The sequence below is a fragment of the Mustela nivalis genome (genome assembly GCF_964662115.1).
Source record: "Mustela nivalis genome assembly, chromosome: 12".
Lineage (NCBI taxonomy): Eukaryota > Metazoa > Chordata > Mammalia > Carnivora > Mustelidae > Mustela > Mustela nivalis.
In genome coordinates, this window is record NC_139031.1 from 98,747,413 (window position 1) to 98,766,743 (window position 19,331).

The following is a 19,331-nucleotide window of genomic DNA, read 5'->3' on the forward strand; positions in this document are numbered from 1 at the left end:
AGGCTCAAGATCACAGTTCCCCTCTGCAATACACCCTCCAGGTCAAACAGTCTCCATTTCTGTGTGCACCAAACCCTGCAGACTCCTGTGGTTCATGTCCACAGCAATCCTCCTGGGGGAGTCCCAGAGACCAGCAAAGGTCACTGTGCTTTGGGTCTTTGAGATTGTGTGCAGTTGTGGGTTCGCACTTGCACCCTTCTCCACTGCTCCCAGGTCCTGGCTAGGTGCCACCCTACTGTCATTTCCAGGGCTACTGCCACCCTGAGAGTTGCTGCCCAGTAGTGGGTGCAGCCATTTCATCCCTCTCAGTGGATGGTAAATGGCCTGCATGTTCAAGTCCTTTTCACGGTGCTGAGGCAAAGAGCAGTCTCCCTACTGGCCTGGCTCATGGTTTATGGCAACCCAAGCAGAGTGTCCCCTCCTGGGCTTGCTGACCATAACCCGTTTCCCCACTCCACTGCTTGGGCACTACACTGGTTCAGGCATCGCCATTTGTTCTGTGTCTCCCAGAATCCTGAGACCACAATAATCCACCTAGAATTCTGCCCTTTTCATCCCCTGAACCTTTTTCAGAAAGGGACGACTCTCACTGGAGCAGATTTCTAAGGGTTCCAAAATTGCACTCTGGTGTTATATCACTTTCTGGTAGCCAGCTTATGGACGGCCACTCCCACCTCCATTTATCTTCCAATATCTCCCCGCTGATTTATGATTCTGCACCTCTTACCTTGCAAAAAAGCAGTCATTTTTCTGCTTGTAGAGTTTCAGATATATTTTCTTACAACTCAGGGTGAATCCGTGGATATTCAGCATGGTTTTATAGATAACCAGCTAAATTTGAGGGACCAGATGAATGAGGTTCCCTTATCTGCCATTGCACCTTCCTCAGATCTGTATTTTTTAATTATTAAACTTATCTTTGTCACATTAAAAAGCAGGGCAGTATGTTATTATTTGAAAATAACAGTAATTTTTCTGTGTAAGGCAGTTTATGCCAAAACATTTTTATATGTTCGCAAGTATAATCTGCAGTGTTTATCAGGTCTATATGCAGCTGAAGAAAGAAGAGAAATGTTATAAGATTTCAAAGGAATTTAGGAAGTTGAGTTCATATTAATGTCTTGCATTTGATTAGTCTTTTAAAGTTCAGAAACCCTTTCACAAACCTGTAGATCAGGCCTTCAGTGCATTCTTTAGGGAAGGCTTTCCGAACTTCTTGCCTAGAAAAACTCCCTAGCACAAGATTTTAAAATCCACTTTTTAGCATTCTTCATTGTTGTGCTTTAACACTTATCATCTGAGTCACATTTTTCTTCCTTACTTGTCCACAAGCGCCAAGAGACTGATATGCACATGAATCACTATTAAAATAGAATCCTATTAAAATGAAGATTCTGGTTCAGTAGGTCTGAGGTGGGTGGGCCTGAGATTTGCATTCTAACAAGTTTCTAGGCCAAGCCAAAGCCAAGGGTGCTGGTCAGCATCCCACATTTTGAGTATCAAGGAGTTAGTTGCCTTGGGCCTTATTCCCCTCTTCCCATTAAATTCCTGTTAATTACTTTTGCAGAGAGATGTGTCTATTTTTTCTTTTCCTTTCTACCCATCAACCTAGGTCCCCAAGGCCTTCTCTTCTATTACAGTCTCTCCTTCTATCCCCCTCCATCTGCAAAATCAACATTCTTAATAGACTGGCTTAGCGCACTTTCCCAAAAGAAGCCTCCTCTTGAGGAACTCTAGTGTCATTGACTAAGATGTTTTCTTTTTTTCTTTTTCCTTTTCCCACTTGATTCCTTCAGGCAATGGACCATGGGATTTAAGGGACCAGCAAGGAACATTCCTTATTCTCCCTTGCAGTTCTGGGGACCAATTCAGTTACAAATGCAGAACAAAGATACTGTTGTGATTTTTTTTCCAGTTTTATTATGATAAAGCTGGTTGGGCAATGTGGCTGGGATCTATAGCCAGAAAAGTTTGCTACTCTGCCCTCTCTTAGAGTAACTTCAGTTTCTTTTAAAGCATCAGGCCACCCCACTGCAGAGGAAGAGCCTACCCCTGTCATCTACCAACATGGACAAACAAGACTCAGGGGCACCTAGAGGGTGACTGGGTTTTGCTGCCTAGTCTCTTTCTCAGCTTTACCACTAAGGCAGATTGCTCCTACCACAGAACTGGGTCAGGAGCAGAGAGGGCTTGAGGGCACTACTGTTATTTTCCTCCTGGAAGACCCCCTAACACTTACAAACACAGTGGGATCAAGTACAGGTACAGTACAAGACCTCCTAGCACATACAAGTACAGTGGTATAAAGGGCTTTTTCTAGTTGGACAGAAAGCCAAATGTGTTCTGAAATCTCAGATCCCAAAACCCCTTTTTCCCACTAACCTTCCAAGGAAGTCAAGATACCCTTAAAGCAAAGGAGAAAGCGAAGGTCACTAACTTTTGGGTCCTTTATACAAATGGAACAGATGCTTGTGGCTTCTTCAGTGAAACCCTGGAAGAGAGTTAGGCTTGGAGATGGGGGGGGGGGGCGGTGACCGGAGGAAGGAGTATTCGGAGGAGAGCCAGGATGGCCCAGTAGCCCCAAAGGAAGACGAAGGCAGTTGTAAACAGCAGAGTACGAAGGCCTGCTGATCCCCGACATGGATGGAACTAGAGGGTATTAGGCCGAGCAAAATATGTCGGAGAAAGCCAAGTACCATATTTCACTTATATGTGGAATGTGAGAAACAAAACAGGTAAACATAGGGGAAGGGAAGGAAAAAGAAAATAAGATTAAAATAGAGAGGGAGGCAAACCTGAAGAGACTTTTAAATATAAGGAACAAATTGAGGGTTGCTGGAGGGGAGACGGTGGGCAAATAGACAAAATGGGTGATGGGCACTAAGGAGGGCCCTTGATGTGATGAGCACTGGGTGTTAGATGCAACCAGTGAGTCACTAAGTTCTACACCTGAAACTATAATACAGTATATGTTAACTAAGTTGAATTTAAATTAAAAAAAAATTTTTAAGGGACTGCTGCACCCTCTCTCTGGCGTTCTCCTCTCTCCCCTCCCTTCTCCTTCTGCCATCCTTGCCAATTCGTAACACTGATGGTTGTTTCCATTTTCAATCTCTTGACCATGCATGAAACGAGCTTGAGATGAGTCGTCATCAACTGGTAACCACATATCCCGTGACAAAGACTATGAGCAAACTTCCGTCAGGCTTCTCCGAACCCTCTTCTCAACCAGGCCTTGACCTTCGGACTTCCATGTCTGTCTTTGTAGTGCCTAATGTAGCAGAAATCCTACTAAGTCAGTTCTGTAAGAATCCCTCAGCCTCCCCCCCTGCAATCCGATCATGCCGGGCCCGGCCTTTAGCAAGAGCCTTATCAAGCTCATTTAGACAGAATCCCCCCTACCCCTGATGTTTCCTCTTAGTAATTTTCCATCCTGACCCCCACCCTGCCCCTTGGCTATGTTATGGCCCACTTGCCCATGTTGTATTCGGAACTGAGCCTGGTTCTGTACTGGGGTCTGTTTTCCGCTACTGCAGGAGTCTTGAATAAACCCAGCTTGTACCACTCTCCTGTAAGCTCTGGTTTTGACACCCATCCCCACCTCTAGTATCAAATATGGCCAACATTTTTGAAGCAGCAGAATTATCAGGCCCAAAGGGGAGTTGCTATTGCACTACATTTTAATCATATTTGATGTTTACCTCATGCTAGATGCTATATAGCACACAAAAATAGATATAGTATTTCCTGGCCTCAAGGAATATTTGATGTGAATAATAAAACAAGAGAACTAATTGGCCAATATTCATCAAATTATTTTACATGGCAAAGAAAGGAATACCATAAAGAATTTTTGGTTTTTTACATTTAAATTAATATATATATATGTCTGCTTTATCTTACGGTATATGGTGAGAATAATGGAAATCGAGGTAGAAAATCAATGACTGCCTAGCTCTGGAACCGGTCAAACCTCACAATGGGGTGGTAGTAGGCAAAAAGCAAGAGGGAGACACTTACAAAGGCAAGAAATCTAACACAACCTTTGAAGGAAATGCAACAGGACCACCACTGAAAGGAAAAGGCAGCTTCTTGGGAATCAGCTCTGCCTCAAGGTCAGCAGTCTCACAACAGGAGCAATGAGTGTAGACAAGCCAAGGACTGCAAATATGAACACGTTTGTTGGGTATCTACTGGCTGCCTCCTCCTTGGTCTCAACTTCATTTCCTCCTGGCAGCCTTCTGAGTGCTTTACCTACATTGGAAACCTGACCCACCACTCGCCTTTTAAACAGCACTCTTCAGTGCCTCTGCACAAGACCCCAGCTCCTTCTGCTGGCTTCCCGGGATCCCACGATCAGACTGACCCCTCTGGACTCCCTCCTCCAGACACAATGCTCTGGCAACACTGCTCCAGGGACTCACCAGGCCGCCTCTCATATCCTTTACTTTGCTCGGGTCAGTCCTCTGCCGGAAAAGCCCTCCTACGCGTAACCTAGTTGTCAAGATCGATTTGGAGGCTTTCCCTGAACCTTCCTGCAGATGACGGGGGTGTGTATCTCCTTTCCTAGACCCATGACTTTACAGTGACTGGTTGGCATGACTTGTTTCCTTTTGACACTGTGAGTTATGGAGGGCAGCGTCTAGCTCTTACTCATTTTCAGGATCCCCAGCACCTACCTTACTGACCCAGTGAAAGTTTGTTGGGGGAAATAAAATTCCTTCAAGCAGGGAGGCTCCAACACACTCCTCTGCAGTGGTTTCCAGGCATGAGTGGGGTTGAAAGGCTGGTTCTTTTTCCTGTCTGGGTGACTTCAGACAAGGTTTTCCAAGGTACTACTGAAAACAAACCTGGCCACACCCATCTGGCAGGGCTGTCGGGAAGAGTGAATGAAATTAGGTGAAGCATTTAGCCCAGTTTGACCAAGCATGGTTCCTTCTTCACCCCTCCAACACGTGCCCCCAACTTGCAAATCTCACTCCCAACACAGCTCGGGACAGTAAACAAAAAGCCTGTTTACCCAAGACACGTTTAATTGTCAGACTCGAGATGAAGGCCAGCTCTTTGTAAAGAGGAAGCTGTGGTCCCGCGTGTGTCCTCGGCTCACTTCTTGGAGGAGCAGTGCTTCTGGATTTCTTCTGCGAGCCAGAGGCAGTGCAGGATGCGCTTCTGCTCGGCCGCCAGCTCCTTTTCAGAGAACTGGCCCAAGAGTTTCTGGACAAATATATTTTGATCTTTCAGAAAAATATTCTTATTGACTCCGACATTCGGCATATTCTCCAGAGACCCAGATTTAAAATGGAAGCTCAAGTGTCGGTTTCGTTTTAGACCAGGCCCTTTCTCCTCGATCCAGGTGAGTGGACTGTGAAGAAAAAAGAATCACAAACGTCAGGTCACAAGGGAGAGCCAGCGGATGCTCACGGGCACCTGAGGCCCTGGTGACAAGGCTTTCATTTTGCTCCCATCTACCTGGGAGCTGCTGCTCGACGGAGTGGCCCCAGGGGGCATCTGGACCTCCACCGGCCTCCCCAAGGCCTCAGGCGATTGTTCCCAACTTTGCTGCCCAATGTCCTCCGCTGAATTTTGCCACCAGGCAAGGGAATTCGTTCAGTGATTTCTGTGTGAACATCACTTTGGCTTTTCCTTTTGTGACTGGCTTATCCGTAACTCTTTAAGACAGTTTTTAACTCCAGTTAGCTAATCGACAGTATTAGATTAGCTTCCGTGTACAATATAGTGATTCAACAATTCTGCACATCACCCCGTGCCCGTCACAGGTGCTCGCCTTCATCCCCATCACCTGTTTCACCCATCCCCCGCCCACCTCCCCTTCGCTCGCTCTCCCTTCCTTTCTCTCTTTCTCATTTGTCTTTATCCTGAATCTCATACATAAAGGGATCCAGATAAGGGCTACAGGGAATGTATATACCACCTGAGAAGGTGTGCAAAACTGTTTTCTCCCTGTGTTTGTGCATTTTAATGGAAAGCAGTGCTTTGGTCACATTCTCAAAGAAGTCTATGAGCCCAGCGCACACTCCGGAAAGCACCTGCCTGCTGACTAACAAAGCACCTGTTTCTGTTTCAAATCTGCCTCCCCCCAGCTTCCTGCTACGGTCAGCAGTCACAAAACCTAAAATCCAAATAGGACAGACTCCACTTCTCCAAAGTCCCTCCTTTCTCTAGGATTAACCTTTCTGTCTTTGTAGTAGATCAAAGCTGTGTTATCTGCTTAATGAAACACAGAGAAATCTCCTAGGTAGGCTCTGACCTAAAGTAGTTCCACTGAATAAAATGACAGTAAAAGACACAAAATCTGCTTTTTAAAAATATATTCTAGGGGCACCTGGGTGGCTCAGTGGGTTAAGCCTCTGCCTTCGACTCGGGCTATGATCCCAGAGTTCTGGGATCGAGCCCTACATCGGGCTCTCTGCTCAGCAGGGAGTCTGTTTCCCCCCCCTCTCTCTGCCTGCCTCTCTGCCTACTTGTGATCTCTGCCAAATAAATAAATAAAGTTAAAAAAATATATATATATATATATTCTAAAAACAATATGGTACTGATTTAGGGATATTTTGAATGGAAAAAAAAATCACGGTTCTTTCACCTAAATAAAACAATCTTCAACTTGAGAGAATCCTTCCAAATCTTTGCCTATATGCAGATGGCATACAAATCATCAAGTGAAAATACTTTTTGATTATGCTGCTTCTACTTGTTTTACAATATTTGTATGATCCTATGGTGGTGTTTTGATTATTTTTTCGGCACATCATGCACAACTAATAATATTTTAATACTGCCAAATATTTAAGCCTCTTCAATTTTAAATTAACACGAACGCTCTGCATTCAACATCGTCGCACATATACATGCATATATAGTTTTCCCGTCTTTTTCTTAGAACAAAGTTCTGGGAATGAGATGGCTTGTGGTTGGCCTCTGGCTACTTCTTTTTGCTTTCCCCTCCCTTTTCTTTTCCTAAAGCAATGAGTCAGGGTGAAGGACAAAGCAATTTTGTTGGACAACTGTGCTGACAGTTTTCAGTGTGAATAGGGAAGGTGTTAAATCTTGAGTACACTTCAAGTTCTCTAGCCTTTTCCTCTCCTGTCACCATTCCTCAGATGTCCTCTCTCTTCTTCCTTTGAGCTGCAATAGGTCAGGCCTGGGGTAGGCAGATTAGACCAGTGTCACTAAGGAAGAAGGGAAGCTACCTTTTGGATTTTTCTGCCTCCAGACTGATGGTCCCTGGTACGGTTTAAGATTTAGGTGTGAGGTTATAGGAAAAGGAAAAGGACCCAAGCAGGTCACTCAAGAATGTTTTGGGTGTTGGACAGAACTCAAGGCTGCCTTTGAGCTGGGAAAAGGGGTCCTCCCCTTCAGCTAACCTAGCTGCCCAAGGCCTACACTACAGTAGGTGTGTGTTTAAGAGGAAGTACATAAAGGGGGAGCCAAGCCAATACCTATGTATGTAGGGAGACATCAGGAGAGATGTTGACAGATAAACTTCCTTATTCTGTGGTCCTGTCCGTGAAGAACTTGAAAAGTCCTGGTTTCCTAATCTCCTACTCACGTTTAAGTGAGAATACTGAATGTTGGCACTTTATTGCCAGCTGAGGATGGGACGGGGTCCGCTCAAGCTCTGAGCCCAGACAACAGTTAGCTCCAGACATCCCAAACAAAAACGCAAGCTTTAAACTCACAGACAGCTTCTCCATGCTTCCTCTCGGTGAAACCTTCATTTGCAAATATCTGCATTTGTCAACGTGGGCATGGACTCCCTACAAAAATGCTTCCTACTTCTCACCCTCTCCAGGAAGGTGTTCAACCACATCCACATCCCTAGTATCAGCACAGGTCTGCCGGCCCAGCAGAGGCGGTGATTTTTAACGGTGCTCTCCCCCAAGGCCTGGAAGGACGAGCAGGCAGGGAAATGCACGGCTTCCATAGCACTCCTGCCGGCTGGTCTCGACAGGACAGATGAAACCTGTAACTGCTGTACGCTGACTATCCACATAGGGTTTGGATTAAAGAAGTATTTTGTGTCTTTATACAAAGTGTGAAAACCGCTGGCAAGATGGAAAGAACATGGGCTTGAGAATCAGCTGCACTGGGGTTTCCTGGATGACCTTGGGATCTAAGACGGTGACATCTGCCCCGCTGCTGGGTGAGGACTGCCATAAGGGAAAGACAAGGTCTGATGATGTTTTGTAGGGTGTAACTTTCTTGTAGCCTTCCCATGCATTTTTGGGGAGAAGGTGTGACAACTTGGGGACAGGAGATAGGCTGCCTAAGTGTGACTCTCACACAATCACTTAGTTCTGTGCCCTTAGCAAGTTTCTTAACCGCTCTGAGACTCAGTTTCCCAGGTGTGAGTAATAAGGCCACTTCAGAGAGTTGGTATAAAGATTATATGAGAAACTCTTTGTTAAAGGGCCATGTGCCTCACACATATAGTAACTGCTGTAAACAGTAAACATCCACTAGCACTGGCACAATGGGGATTCAAGTAATGATCTGTCTTGCTTGTCTGTCCTTTTACTTTAATTTTTCAAGATCATGCCTCGTCTCCTAATGTGTAGTAACAACCCTGGAAGGACATTTTTTGCAGCTTTAGGAAGCTCTGGCCTGCAGACTGGGACAAGCTTACTTGACAAGGTACGGTCAGCAGCCAAGACCGCATTCACGGGATAAGCCGGCTTCTCTTTGTCACGGGGCACGCTCTACCAAGGGCCATGTAAGCTGAGCAGAAACCCATGTGCTTTGAAGAGCTGCCGGTCAGCCGAGATTTCTATTCTGAAAGTTACTGAAATGATTCACGTATGAATCCATGATAGCCTATAAATCAAAAATTCATATTCAGGTCAGACAGAGAATCTAAGAGACAGAAGTTAAATTAAGGTGTTAAGTTAAAACTAAGGTGTTGAACCGCTCATCTAAAAAAAATTTGGTTATGGGGCGCCTGGGTGGCTCAGTGGGTTAAGTCGCTGCCTTCGGCTCGGGTCATGATCTCGGGGTCCTAGGATCAAGTCCCGCATCAGGCTCTCTGCTCAGAGGGAAGCCTGCTTCCTCCTCTTTCTCTCTGCCTCCCTCTCTGCCTACTTGTGATCTCTCTCTGTCAAATAAATAAATAAAATCTTAAAAAAAAAATTTGGTTATGCCTCAGACTTTTAAAAATAAATAATTATTACAAACTCTTACAAAAAGTTGGTCTCCCTTTTTAAACATTAATTTCCATGGCCAGTTTTGTTGGTTTTAACTGAGGTTGACATTTAACATGATATGAGTTTCAGCCCCCAGCTAGTTCTTGTTTTTTTTGTTTTGTTTTGTTTTGTTTTGAAGAGTTTTATTTATTGATTTGAGAGAGAGAGTGTGTGTGAGCAGGGGAGAGACAGAGGGAAAGGGGGAAGCAGGTTCCCCACTGAGCAGGGAGCCCAATCCGGGTCTCCATCCCAGGACCCTGGGATCACAACCTGAGCCAAAGGCAGACACTTAACCCACTGACGCCCAGCCCATGGCTAGTTTTAAAAGCACACAGGCTTTAAAACATTTCATAGTGTGATGACAAAAATTAACATTAATGCTGTTTATTTACTGCTTTAACACTGGATACAAACAAATTAGAGATATTCAAACCATTCTGATCCACCTACAAAAACTTATGTCCTTCCATATAACGTGAAGTTTAAGGAAATGCAAAACCTCAGATGTTACCTCCACCATAATTTCCTAATCAGTGAACATGAATATGGAGCGTATCACTCTACCTCCGCAGTTGTGGTGGTGTGAGATTAAAAGTACAGTCCGTGAAGTACAAAGTATTCTACGAAACTAAGAATTTATTATAATACGGCGTTTGCCATCTGCCCCAGGCCCTCGCATGATGCTTGCCTCCCTTTGCAATAATGACATCTTATTCCCTGACTCCTACTCAGATTTCGAGGCTGAGCAAAGCAACTTTTCCTCTGAGAAGCATCCCCTGGCCTCTCCAGGTTCCCCTTTCCTGAGTTCTTGCAGCACCCATGTGACCTCTAGCTCTTGCTACACATGCTGCGGGGACGCTCAGACCACAGCCACCATTCTAACACTCACAACGTCGGCGTCAGGGCCAGGCCCCACCAGTGTGATTACCCCAAATGCGGTACTTCGAAGCTCTGCCTACTTTACCTGCATCTATGACCTCTGCCTTTCCCTTCCTTGCCAAGAGGAAACTCCTCAAACGGACACAGATCAGACTTCATTCAGGAACTCAAATACTTTTCTCATTTTGTCAAAACCCACCTGTTTCTCTTATTACCAAGAGACCCAGCTACCTGGAAACACATACTAGAAACAGTACAAAACACGTGCTGTTTTAAATATTTTACAAAGCCTCAATGCTTTTCAAGGAAAACTATGAATGTGCTTTAAAAAAAAAAAAACACTTGGTATAAAAAAAATAAAGAATTAGAACATTTTGGGAACAGTATGGCAGTATGATATAAAGCTGAGAAACAAAACTTTAAATTTTGGTCACACTGAGGGATGCCATAGGAAGCAAGCAGGGTAAAATGTTAAGGGCAAGATCTAGGTTGTAGTTTTGGGAATTCACTGCAAAATTCGTCCAACTTCACCATATGTCTGAAACTTTCACAATAAGATGTTGGAAAAAAAAATTCAGGTCACAGAGGTCACTGGATTTCTGCCACTGGCTGTGTGTGGCAAGTACTGCTTACTTGTGTGGCTTACACAACCTGCCCGAACTCTGTAAGCCTCTAGTTCCTTCCTGGCAAAGGGGCTCATGTCTGTCTTACTTACCTTACTTACAAGGCTGCTGTGCGGATGAAAGGAGGCAACCGAAGTGAAACTCCAGCACCTGTTCTACCTACAAATGCAGACAGCCCTTCTAGAGTCGGGGGTCGGGGGCTTAGGCCCGCCCAGGCTTTGTCTAGATTCACCTTTGTGGACACACAAGTTTCCTGCCCCTCAGTTTCCCACAACCTACCGTTTGTTCTCTGTCTCCAAGCACACAGTCATTTTCATATACTGATCTTCCTTTCGTTCTTCCAAAGTGGCAGAGACGAGAGAAAGCTCCCCGAAGAGGGAGACCAGCCAGGTCAGGCGAGAAATGCCACTGAACGCAGGGAAGCCAAACCGCTCTTCTTCCAACGGGCTAGCTGTAGGGAACGACAGGTACCGTGGGACTGGGAAGGAAGGTGGACAGCAAAGTGGGCTTGTGGGCAGGGGCCGCAGTGGGGCAAAGCAACCTCACCTCCCGAGTGCTGCACAACGTGACCACTGATATTTAGTGCCCAAATGAAAACTCTTTCCTAGAAGCGTCTCTCTTCTGCCTTCTTTACTCAACTCCATTGTGTTAGGAGGAGAAGACATTTTATTGGAAACAGTCATTCATCTAGCCCACGGGATAATAAAAATATTTCAGGCTTCTAATATATATGTGTGTGTGTGTGTGTGTGTGTGTGTATATATATATATATTCGATATCTCCAGATATGGATATGGATGTATAGCTTGCAGACAGAACATATATACACTTACATTTACAAACATCTACACCCTCTTCAGTTAGTGACTTAAAGGTTTGTAAAAGAAGAGGAATCAAGGTATTTTAGCCCAGGTCTATATTCCTATAAATACCATATAACTACCAGTATAAATGACAATAGGGTGAAGGCACCAAGATACTTATGAAGAAAACAGCAATACTTATAAATATGTCAAAAATCAAGAAAATTGATATAGTGTTAAGTGTTTCCTTAGTCTTCATAATCTCCTATATAAAAGTACATTCAAAAGAATATTTGTGTGAGGGGCGCCTGGGTGGCTCAGTGGGTTAAATCCTCTGCTTTCGGCTCAGGTCATGATCCCAGGGTCCTGGGATCGAGTCCCACATTGGGCTTTCTGCTCAGCAAGGAGCCTGCTTCCCTTCTTCTCTCTCTGTCTGCCTCTCTGCTTGCTTGTGACCTCTGTCTGTCAAATAAATAAATAAAATCTTTTAAAAAAAAAAGAATATTTGTGTTAGAAATATGTGTGGCCAAGATAGTGTTCCTGACTATCCCTGGCCCAAATTTTAAACATAATCCAAAGCTAAAAGGCTACAGACCTGCTATGCTGTTTACAAACCACTGATTTCTTATAAATTTGAAACTGACTTGAAATCCCTAATTATGACTATGCTTTAAAAAAGGTAAGTTATAAGTAAAAGCCAACAAATTTATCTGTTTCATAGACAACACAGTTTGAAAACATGAGGACGTAAGCATCAAACTCATAAAAGCAAGACTTCTCCTCCTCAGTGGGTCACTCTCTGGTCTTATGCTTTGGAGAGGATGAGAGCAGCCGTCAGATGTCTGAGCCATGAAGTCAGGGGCCTGAGCCCGGGTCTGGCTCCACCACTAGGCTCCCCTTGTCAACTCTGTGAAGCTACTCACATCTCTGATCTTCCTTTTTTCCTGTATAATGCAGGTATTAATACCCACTTTATAGGATTTTCATATGAATTAACATGAACTAATGCATATCACATACTTAGCACAGTGCCTTGTATAGATGAATGGTTATTATTTGTTACGACTCTATTGCTAGTTAAACAATGAAGGTGGATTTCGAAATGATATCCCACTGTTATTTTCTGGACGTGGACGTTCATAAGGAGATGAATGGTTTTACCACTTAACGCCTGGCCACATCAGGGTTTTGCTTCCATAAGGAGAGCCCTCAGGAGAGGTGGCCCTGTTACCTTAGGGTAGAGCCAGATAAGGAGTCCATACAAAGGAGCCTCAAGGATGCTCATTTCCTATTGCTAATGGAGCTACTCAAGTAATGACCAACTTTATGTAATCAAATATACAGTGGATCACATAGTCTGGCTGCAGCCAATGCCCTTGTAACTTATTAGAGGCAGAAAGGGGCCATGCATATTCTAATTGCTCTGCAGAGAGATTAAAAATGTTCTCCTCCCCAAGAACCTGTCTCAGTCCATTTTGAACCTCCTATGGAAAAATCACCTCCAATTCGTTAGGATTTAACAAGGAAAATTCTACACCTAATAGATTTGGACGGCAGCATTGGTCAGTTTAAGATTTCTAACATACTTTTTCACCTAAGGCCTACCAAGCACTTCAGTCTCATTTGAAGAAAGAAGAAAAACAGGTATTTCTATTGTTTGTGGCCACGTGGGCAGATAACATTAAGTGGCCTTCAGTCAGAGAGTCTTTAGCGAAAATGAATCCAAACACGAGAGAGAACTAGGTAAGAGCCCAGTTAGCCTGCCGGCCTCACCGGTTCCACATGACCTGTGACCCCACCTTGAACTGACCTGTGAAGAGAAGAGACCCTTTCAGCAGATCCTTCCCCACCACTTCTTTTTTCAGGAACGCAAACTCCTCCATCAAGAGTTCAACGTGCTCCTCATGCAAGACCTTCCCTGTCATGACAAGAACGGGCGTAAAAAAGGCAGTCATCATCAGCTGTCATACGTGCATCCCAGATTCTAGGTCTGTCTTTCCCCAGCGCAGGACACAGAGACCGCAGAACCAGCCGGGGGACCCCGGTACCCTTACATACCCCAGCTGAAGGCGGTGCAAGTTCTAGGCTTGCCACAGAAATGGCAACCTAAGAAACCAAGATGGTACCCACCTGTCCCAAAGGCAAGATTAAGATCCGGGAAGCACTAACTTCACTTCTAGCCAGAAGGGGGCAGCACAGCATAAAAATATAAGAAACACAGAGCCAACTAGGAACTGGCTTATTTACTACTTGTTGCAACTTCGTACACTGAAACTTGAATATTACCCCACACACACATCCTATCCCTTGTTAATCACCATTTCACTGGGTCTTTTTACAGGTTTGCCTCTCTGGGCTCCACAAAATAGTGATATCATATAGTGCTTATCTTCCTCTAAATTATCTTATGTAGCATATTTTGCTCAAATATTGTAAATGGCAGGACATCCTTCTTTCCCGTAACTGAATATTCCATTTCGGGCACGGACCACACCTTTGTAAAATATTCATCTGTTGCTGGGCATTTGAGCTGTTGCTATTGGGAATAATGTGATAAATACGGGAGGGCAGAGACTATCTATAGAAACAATGACTTCACTGGCAACATGATGGCAATAAAATCATATTTTTCAAAGTGAATGACCTAAATGCTTCCATGAAAAGGTAAGGGTTAGCAGCCTGAATAAAAGGACATGACCCATCTATATGCTGTCTACAACAGACTCATTTTGTACCTAATGATATATCAAGACTGAAAGTGAGGGGATGGAGAACCATTTTTCATGACAACAGACCTCAAAAGAAAGCTGTGGTAGCAATTCTCATATCAGACATCTTAGATTTTAAGCTAATCACTGTAGTAAGAGATACAGAAAGACACTATGTCATTCTTAAAGAGATCCAACAAGAAGATATAACAATTATAAATATCTATGCCCCCAACATGGGAGCAGCCAAACTACATAAGCCAACTGTTAACCAAAATAAAGAAACATATTGAGAATACTACCTTCACAGAAGGAAACCACAACACTCACTCTCAGCAATGGGCAGATCATCTAAGCAGAAGATCAACAAAGAAACAAGAGCTTTGAATGACACACTGGACGAGATGGACTTCATAGATATACATAGAATATTCCTCCCTAAAACAATAGAATAGTCATTCTTCTCAAATGGACATGGAACTTTCTTCAGAATAGACCACATACTGAGTCACAAATCAGGTCTCAATTGATACCAAAAGACTGAGATTATTCCCTGCCTATTTTCAGACCACAATGCTTTGAAACTGGAACTCAATCACAAGAAAAAATATGGAAGGAATTCAAATACTTGGAAGCTAAAGACCATCTGCTAAAGAATGTCTGGGTCAACTAGGAAATTAAAGAAGAACTGAAACATTCATGAAAACCAACGAGAATGAAAACACATCGGTCCATAACCTGTGAGATACAGCAAAGGCAGTACTAAAGGGGAAATACATAGCCATCCAAGCCTCACTCAAAAAAGCAGAAAAATCCTGAATATACAAGCTAACCTTACATTTAAAGGAACTGGAGAAAGAACAACAAATAAAACCTAAACCATGCAGGATGAGAGAAATAATAAAGATTAGAGCAGAAATCAATGAATTAGAAACCAGAAATACAGTAGAGCAGATCAACAAAACTAGAAGCTGGTTTTCTGAAAGAATTAAGAAGATCGATAAACCACTGGCCAGACTTATCCAAAAGAAAAGAGAAAGGACCCAAATTAATATAATTATGAATGAAAGGGGGACTATGACTAACCACAACTAACACCAAGGAAATAGAACAATTATTAGAAATTATTATCAACAACTATATGCCAATAAATTAAGCAACCTGGAAGAAATGGATGCCTTCCCGGAAACCTATAAACTACCAAGACTGAAACAGGAAGAAATTGACAATCTGAATAGACCAATAACCAGCAAGGAAACTGAAGCAATGATCAAAAACCTCCTAAAAAACAAGAGTCCAGGATCTGATGGATTTCCCAGGGGAATTCTACCAAACATTTAAAAAATAAATAATACCTATCCTCCTGAAGCTGTTTCAAAAAACAGAAAGAGAAAGAAAATTTACAAATTTGTGCTAGGAGGCCAGCAGTACCCTGATACCAAACCAGCTAAAGACCCCATCAAAAAGGAGAATTTCAGACCAATATCCCTCATGAATATGGATGCCAAAATTCTGAACAAGATCCTAGCTAACAGGATCCAACACACAGGATTTCCCATCACGACCAGGTGGGATTTATTCCTGGGATGCAAGGGTGGTTCAACATTCACAAATCAATGTGCCAAAAAACATTATTAAAAGAAGAGACAAGAACCATATGATCCTCTCAATTGATGCAGAAAAGGCATTTGACAAAATACAACATCCTTTCCTCATTAAAACTCTTCCGAGTGTAGGGATAGAGGGAACATTACTCAATTTCATAAAAACCATCTATGAAAAGCTCACAGTGAATGTCATTCTCAACAGGGAAAAGCTGAGAGCATTTTCCTTAAGATCAGAAACCTGACAAGGATGTCCACTCTGGCCATTATTGTCCAACATAGTAAACCATAAGACACCTACAAATAAACCTAACCAAAGAGGTAAAGAATCTATACTCTAGAAACTACAGAACATTTATGAAAGAAATCGAAGAAGACACAAAAATTTGGAAAAAACATTCCATGCTCACGGAGTAGAAGAAAAAACATTGTTAAAATGTCAATGCTACCCAGAGCAATGTATACTTTCAATGCCATCCCGATCAAAATACAATCCTAAAATTTGTATTGAACCGGAAAAGACACTGTATTGTCAGGGAAATGTTGAAAAAGAAAACCAAAGCTGGGGGCATCACAATGCCTGACTTCAAGCTATAATAAAAAGTTGTGATCATCAAGACAGCTTGGTACTGGCACAAAAACAAACTCATAGATCAATGAAACAGAATAGAGAGCCCAGATGTGGAACCTCAATTTTATTGTCAACTACTCTTCGACAAAGCAGGAAAAAATATCCAATGGAAAAAAGACAGTCTCTTCAATAAATAGTGCTGCGCAAACTGGACAGCTATGTACAGAAGAATGAAATCGACCATTCTCTTATTCCATATAAAAAGATAAACTCTAAATGGGTGAAAGATCCAAATGTGAGATGGGAATCCATCAGAATCCTAGAGGAGAACATAGGCAGTAACTTTTTCAACACTGGCCACAGCAACTTCTTTCAAGGCATGTCTTCAAAGGCAAAGGAAACAAAAGCGAAAATGAGCTTTTGGGACTTTGTGAAGATCAAATGCTTCTGCACAGCAAAGTAAAGGTCAACAACACAAAGAGGCAACCCAAAGAATGGGAGAAGACATTACAGATAAAGTGCTGGTATCTAAGATTTATAAAGAACTCAATCTCAACACTCAAAAAACATAATCACATCAAAAATGGGCAGAAGACATGAACAGACACTTATCCAAAGAAGACATACAAATGGCTAACAGACACATGAAAAAATGTTCAACATCATCAGCCATCAGGGTTTCAAACCACTTTACACAGTGATTCGAACCACTTTACACTGGTTAGAATGGTAAAAATTAACAAGGCAGGAAACAACAAATGTTGGAGAGGATGTGGAGAGAGGGGAACCTTCTTACACTGTTGGTGGGAATGCAAGTTGGTGCAGCCACTTTGGAAAATGGTATGGAGGTTCCTCAAAAAGTTGAAAACAGAGCAACCCTATGACCCTGCAATTACACTACTGGGTATTTACACTAAAGATACAAATTTACCTAAGGAATTATGTAACATTCCTTTACATAAGCTTGAGAAAATACCTACCTCCAAGGGTTTCTAGGAAAATTAAATAAAATGACTTATAAAGTGCCTAGCAGAGTGCCAAGTTGCTGGGATATAGTAAGTATTTAATAAATGACACTCCTCTTGAGAAACAGCACAAACTATAAAGTATGCAGATAAGACAATCAATTACTCTGATTTGGACATTTTTCCATTAGCAATGTAAATATCGCATGAATAACAGTGGAATAATATCATGACACTAGCGTAAGTCGAAGCTAATTCATGCTTCTCATTAGAGTAAAAGCTGTAAGTCTCTGACAAAAGTTTGCAAATCCCCACTCATCTCTCCACCTTCTTAGCCCTCCACACACACCCATTATGTCCGCAGGACAGGGGATGGCTAGGGGACTGGGAGCCCACGGGACATATCTGGCATAGGATTGAGTTTTGAAGGCATAATAAAGATGGTACCAAAGACATTTTACCTGCAGAAACTCTAAAAGAGGGTCCATGTTCCACAGACTATACATTACCTTTCTGCTCTGCCAGCTTCCACAGGTCCCGAGCTGCTGCCCAAGACAGCGTCATGGGATATTCCACAAGGACATGCTTGCCAGCATTGAGGAACTGCCTTTGGAAAAAAGAGAGAGACAGAGAGAAAATACACTGCAAGTAAGCGTCAATAAAACACCTTGCATGACAGAGAACGGGCTGTGAAAAATACATGTAAGTCTCTGGGTCACGAAGGAATGCAGATGAGAGTGGGGGCCAGAGGCTAACCTGTACTTCCTGTCCCTTTCTCCTAAGCTAGAAGAGGCGTTCCGGTTATGTGTTCATTTGAACATTCATTCGTTCACTGACTATACTCATCATTCATGACTACACTCATATAGTCAACTAGGTACTATTTGCCTGCTACTCCGGAGGAGAAACAAATGACATTAACCTGTAAATTGCCTATTATCCCGTGGGAGCCATACACACAGCCTACCACACCCATTAACAGCCAGCGCTGCCTTGGTCAGTATGAAAAGGCTTCAATCATCTGACATGTAAGGAGGCATTTTCCAGGTGCGACCTACAAGATGAGGGTACGGAGATTTGTCCACTGGGGTCATGGCAGGAGTTTCAGCACAGCTGGGGAGTAGACTACTGGCGGGAGAGGGAAACAAAGTCATAAAAGTAGCTGAGAGCCTGACTGTGCAGAACCTAGAATGCTCTGCTCAGAAGTTTGGATTTTATTCTCCAGATACTCCTAAGGTGCAAACATTTATAAACTACAAAATCACCTTTTTAAGGAAATACACTCTGGTGCCAAAGTAGGGTAAAGGGAACCAAGGAAAGGTATTTCTTTCTACACTGGAGCTGAAGCGGCCAGGAGGGAGCAGCCTATCCTGGGGAACAGCACGCTGGCAGCTGCGATTTAATGTAAGGACCGAAAAGGGATGTGAGACTCAAGGGCGTGGCTGTCAGGTCGTGCGTGGGGCTCCCCCTTCCAGGCGCAGTCCCCCCAAAGGCTCGAAGGGCTCTAGGCTTCACATCTGAAGGTATGGCAGGGGGACGTGTCACTTCTCTTGCTTTATAATGTCATCTGCCCTCTCCGATGTCACCACTACCTTCTTTCTGTCCCTCTCTCATGGCAAAAGCCATTCCTGAACTCTTGGAGATACTTAAAATGTTAAAAGCAACAAAGGATACAATGGTGACAGCTGATCCAAACTTAGAAAGGATTACGACAATTTGCCAAAGTGCCATGAAGATACTGGCTCCACTTCCCAGTATGACAAGAGGAAGCACTATTCAATCTGCTGTCAATGAATTCTTTTATAAAGAACACCCTTCAATTCTTTGTATTGTTTTAAATTATAGTATACCAAATAAATATTAGTTTGACGTAGTTTTCATTTTCTTCCACATTTGTAACTCATAGTTAGAGTTTTTAGCATTTTGACCATTTTTTTTAATGGATTTTATATATTTATTTGACAGACAGAGATCACAA

At 43.1% G+C, this 19,331-nt stretch overlaps 1 protein-coding gene across 1 annotated transcript in view; it reads right to left on the bottom strand.

The window, feature by feature from the left end:
* Positions 1 to 5,015: 5,015 nt before the first annotated feature.
* The window catches only part of BLVRA (biliverdin reductase A), a 36,980-nt gene continuing 22,664 nt past the window's right edge, over positions 5,016 to 19,331 (bottom strand). The window contains exons 5-8 of the mRNA XM_082691738.1: positions 17,863 to 17,960; positions 13,316 to 13,423; positions 10,982 to 11,153; positions 5,016 to 5,362 (exon numbers count right to left, since the gene is read on the bottom strand). Of these exons, the coding sequence (XP_082547864.1) occupies positions 5,104 to 5,362; positions 10,982 to 11,153; positions 13,316 to 13,423; positions 17,863 to 17,960 (637 nt within the window). The 3' untranslated portion in view covers positions 5,016 to 5,103. The remainder of the gene's footprint in view (positions 5,363 to 10,981; positions 11,154 to 13,315; positions 13,424 to 17,862; positions 17,961 to 19,331) is intronic.